The sequence below is a fragment of the Alligator sinensis genome, unplaced genomic scaffold, assembly GCF_000455745.1.
Source record: "Alligator sinensis unplaced genomic scaffold, ASM45574v1 scaffold286_1, whole genome shotgun sequence".
Taxonomy (NCBI): Eukaryota; Metazoa; Chordata; order Crocodylia; family Alligatoridae; genus Alligator; species Alligator sinensis.
Genome location: NW_005842366.1, coordinates 765,820 through 770,602, shown reverse-complemented (window position 1 = coordinate 770,602; position 4,783 = coordinate 765,820). Strand labels below are relative to the sequence as shown.

General features: G+C 46.4%; 1 protein-coding gene across 1 annotated transcript in view; it reads left to right on the top strand.

Annotated features, from left to right (window-relative positions):
* Positions 1-2,157, top strand: part of LOC112551173 — a 3,236-nt gene extending 1,079 nt beyond the window's left edge. The window contains exons 2-4 of the mRNA XM_025210665.1: positions 29-247; positions 1,220-1,233; positions 2,063-2,157. Of these exons, the coding sequence (XP_025066450.1) occupies positions 29-247; positions 1,220-1,233; positions 2,063-2,157 (328 nt within the window). The remainder of the gene's footprint in view (positions 1-28; positions 248-1,219; positions 1,234-2,062) is intronic.
* The last annotated feature ends 2,626 nt before the right edge of the window (positions 2,158-4,783 follow it).

Below are 4,783 nucleotides of genomic sequence, written 5' to 3'. Positions count from 1 at the left end.
ACCTCATTGGGGATGGTGCTGTGTTAAACACTCTGAAAGCTCTTCAGCCCAAGGTGGACCTCCTTACACAACTGGCAGCTCACTACACTGGGGATGAGGAGGCAGAGGAAAGGGTGGAAGAAAACCTTGAATCAGTGTGGCAGTGGAAGGAAGAAGAGGGGCTGCAGCAAATCAAGATCATTCCAGCTGAATCCTCTCTGTATTTGTGGATCCCATTTGATTCATCCATGGACACTGAACAATCAAGGTAATTTTTTTCTGAAAGTGCAGCAAGAGTGGGAGCTCTGGTGGAGGGGGAGGATCATTTGGGGTCTCTGGACAGAGTGGTCCCTACATTAGATTAGGTTTAGTATGAAGGTGTGCAGGGCTCTGCCCAACTCTCTGCATGCTTGTAACCAGATTTTTCACTGGTGCAACAGTGGGACCAGACTGTCAGGGACTCTGCACTTCCATACAAGGCTAATTTATTCTGCCACCATGCTGTATGCTTCCTCCCCATGCCCAGATCAAGCTACACAACCACAGCTGATGGGAGGACATGTTCAGCAGATGGGCATTAGAGCAAGGGCATCTCTCTCAGCTACACGTGCTGTACATCCAGAATCCACTGGGATAAAATCCTCAAGCTGGGTGCCACAGCACTCTGAGGTGTGAGATACTTTTAGGGGTGCCACAGGGTGCCACACAATGTTAGCACTTGTAGGAGTGCAAACATATTCCACAAGATAAGCCCAGAGATTTCCAAGACAAATCCAGGGGTTTTTAAAACCACGCTGGCCTATTGTGGCCCTTCAAACGTCTTTGCAATAGAAGAATTGCTCTAATATTTTTCTGTACTCATACAAGTGAAGACTAAAAGCTTACATTTTCCAAGGGGTTCCTTGAGCCTAACAAGGCTGAGAACCACTGCATAAGGGAAACAGTCCATATAGGCTGCCCCGAGCTGGAGAACCAGGCCCCACATATGCAATCCTGCCTAGCTGCTGGGCTGCAGATGGAAGATCTCGGTGCTGCCGTAAGGCTTTTGAGGACCGGAGGGCAGTCTTTGCCCAAAAGTCCAAGTTCTCAAGACCTGTGAGCCTGTAGGCCTGGTCATGGCTCCTCTGATAGTTTCACCGGCTTCCAACTGTTTAGTTTGAAGCAGTGAATGTTTCCAGCTGCCAGAAGGGGAGACCTTCCTGGGTGCATCTGTCCCAGCACACCAGGGCATCCCTAGCAGCCTTGCCATTGGAGCAGCACTGGGCCTGACATGCAGGCCACACCTTTGGTTTCTCAGCTTCTGATTGCAATACCACTATAACAGAGAGCAAGCCTGAGGACTGTCTGCCCCTGCTTACCAGAAGGACGTTAATTGGTGCACCCACTTGCCCAGGAAACAGCAAACATGGGTCTTAAGTCCTGCTGACCCAGAAAAAGTTTGAACCTGCATCGTCTTATCCCAGCATAGTGCTCTAACCACTAGGTCATAATCTAGGCCTTGCTTAGAGCTCTCCCCATCTCTCCTCTCCAAGCTTGCTCCCATGGCAGCCAAAACAGGGAGGTAAGTGGGGATATGAGGTGCTCCAAGGTTTTATCCTGGTTCCAAATGCAAAGAAGAAACTCATGTGTTATGTAGCCATTTCAGCCACCAAATGTTAAGTTCAAAGGGCAGTCCTATTCCACCACTGAGAATTACAATCCCAAACTGCATAAGGGTGAAGCAATGCAGTTACACAGGTGAACCGTCCATAGGAGTGGGCCTATGAGACCTGTGAGATGAAGTGTGTCACCCAAGGCCATCCAGCAGAACAGTGGCAGAGTCCCAGGCAGATTTCCAGCATCTACATTCCCAGCCATGTAGTCTCAACAAGACAGTGCACTCACCTCAGAGCAGCTGGATGTGGTCAAGAATCTGTAAAGCACTATCAGTGATCGTTTCCAAAGCCCTGACAACGTGCTTGGCACAAAACAGTGTGGAGAACAAGAAACAAAGATGAAAAATACTATTGAAATGCTAATGTTATGGCCCTTTACTCTTGCTTGTCTCTAAATCCAAATGACTGTTTCCTTTTGTTTTTAGCGAGACTATCGGGAGCATTGGAAACACAGACATCGGGTGAATGTATGTGGTTTGCATTTTTTTTAGGGTTTCATTTATTTCCCTTAATGTCTTTATAATTGTCTATAATTTCTTTCATTCCTTTCATCTCAGTGATCATGTGGATGGTGAAAGACCGTCTCCAAATACAGTAGTCTAGAGGATAGTTATGCTACCAGCATGGGGGATTTCTCCAGAACAGACTTTTTCTGGCAAAGGGAGTCATGTTTTAAAGGGAAGCTCATCACACCTTCCACATGGTTTTCCTTCTGTCTGGCAATTCCCCGCACAAACTTCCCCACTAACAGCCTGCACAATGAATCTAAGTTGCACCTAATCTGTGGGTTTGGAAGAACCAGCTCATTTATATGGCATCCTCTATGTGCAGATCGCTGTTAGGACAGCACAATGGGGCCCTTGCTTCTAGGCACTAGGCAGTATACAAGCATGCCCCAGAGGTAGCACCAAAACACATGAAAACATAGACAAACCTCCAGGAAAAAAAGAGAGCATGCACTGGTTCCTCCTAAGCACTGGGCATGTCTGTGTGCTTCAGTACTGCACCAGGGATCACTGCAATGAGGACCGCAGCATGAGCTCTGCATAAGCTGTCTCTCCCCTGAAATGGAAATCAAGTGGCGTACGTGCATCAGCAGGCTCAGCAAAGAGCAAGAGCTGCCTGGATCCAACAAGTGCCGCACCACTGGGTGGTGACATGGCATCAGGTTGGGAAGGCAGCATGCACAGAAGCAGGCATGGTGCACCTCACCACACCACTCCCTGCTTAGGCACAAGCAGCCGAGACAGGCCCATTGGCACAAAATCTCGCAGGACACTGCTTTGCAGTGAAGCTAAAACAACAGCTAGAAACATCCGTCATAAAAGCGGAAATTAATCCCAGGTGAGCTGACTGTGGATGTGTTTTGGTTTACAGGGATTTCTGCTGACATGTACCAGGCCTGGGACAGAGAAGACTCGTTAGACATGTTTGTAGTAAATATCCTGTAAAACTTTGCGTCACACAACCCCGGGAAGTTGGCCTGCAAAAGGTCTCTTGGTTCCCTCAGCTGACCCTTTGCATTTTGCAGGCTCTTCACTCTTTCATTCAGTTCTGATATCTTTTCTGTCATCTCTACGCAGAAGTTACCTCTAGCCATGCAGTGGAGTCAGTTTCCCAGCCCGGTTGCTCTACCTCTTAAGATCATTGGCTCCAATCTTGCTATCCCTGAAGTCAAGGGGTATTTCTCCACTGGTTTCAAAAGGAGTAGGGCTGAGTGCCTTTTCCTAATCTCGTTCCTAACTATTGCTTCTTTTACTCTGGCCCACCATGTGTATTATGTACTTAAAAACTAGCTGTTGTCTGTGATGCACATAATCTTTGTAAGCCCCTATCTTGCATGCTTAAGCATGTCCATAAAATAAATCATGGACTTTACATAAAGTAAGATGTTACCTTAGGAATCATCATTGAAGAAGGGTATTGAAATCTTTGGATGCACTCGAATGTAGATCACTAATACAAAAGCATTATTACTACTGACTACAGCATTAGTGAGCTCATTACTGGAAGCTGTATCCAATTCTCATGTTCACACTAAATGGATGCTGATAAGCTAAAAGAGGTACATACAAGAAACATGAGATTGAACTTAGGTCTAGAAACCCTCTCTCAGTGTGAGAGACTAAAGAAACTATCTATTCAACTGAAAAAGAGAGAAGGCTTAGCAGCAATTTGATTGTGGGCCAAAAGCACCTCTATGTACAGAAAGTTTCTAATTGGTAAAGGTTCTTAAATCTTCCAGAGAATGCAGTGGCTGGAAAATGTAACTGGACAGATTCATTCAAGGAATACGGTGCACCCTATTTTCTTCTTACACAACAGGTTATTAACTACAGGAACAACTTACCCGGGGGTACGATGAATTGTCCCTCAACTGAAGTCCTGAAATAATTTCAGGTCATGCTCTAGCCTTTCTTTTACATAGACCCAGTCTTTATTTGGGTTGATGCTGATAGCACTTGCTGACGTTCTGCAGGCAGGTTCAGACTAGGGGGATCTCTCTGGTCTCTCTCTGCCCTTCAAATCTATAAAGACTTTGTACATTTGAGACCTTAGTGCATCCTCTCTCCTTCCTATCTTTTGGATTCCCCTTCTCTGCACTTTCTCTAGTTCTTCTGTCATCTTTTTACATGCTGAGGACTAGAAGTGCTTTCCCCCACTCATTCTAGATAAGAAGTTGTCCTTGTATCCATTCTTTGTGACAATACCCATGCTGTTAGCCCCTAGCTACTTTGCTCATTCCTAGAGATAAACTTGGGCTCATTGCTTTCTGGAAGTCCTGTAGATGAAGGATACCTGTGCTGTGTCTTGCCTCTGCTCAGGCTGGCTGGTTCTGCAGGATTAGTATGGAATGTCTTCCCATCCATGCAACCTGCTGCTCTAATCTCTACATTACAATTGGATCTGTTTCCTTAGTGCTGCTCACAGCAATGCTAAATGCCACACTTCATTGCTCAGGTGTCACGTCCAAGAATTGTGGGGGTTGAACAACACTTCCTGACCCCAGTGTTGCAAGCCCCCCAACCCTGGATGTGCACAGAAAGGTGCAGAAAGGAGCTAGCAGAGCTCTTCTGGTGGGGAACGGAGGGTGAACAGCAAAGGCAGTGGTAGAGTTACAAAGCATTTTCAGGAGGGGCTAGCAAGTG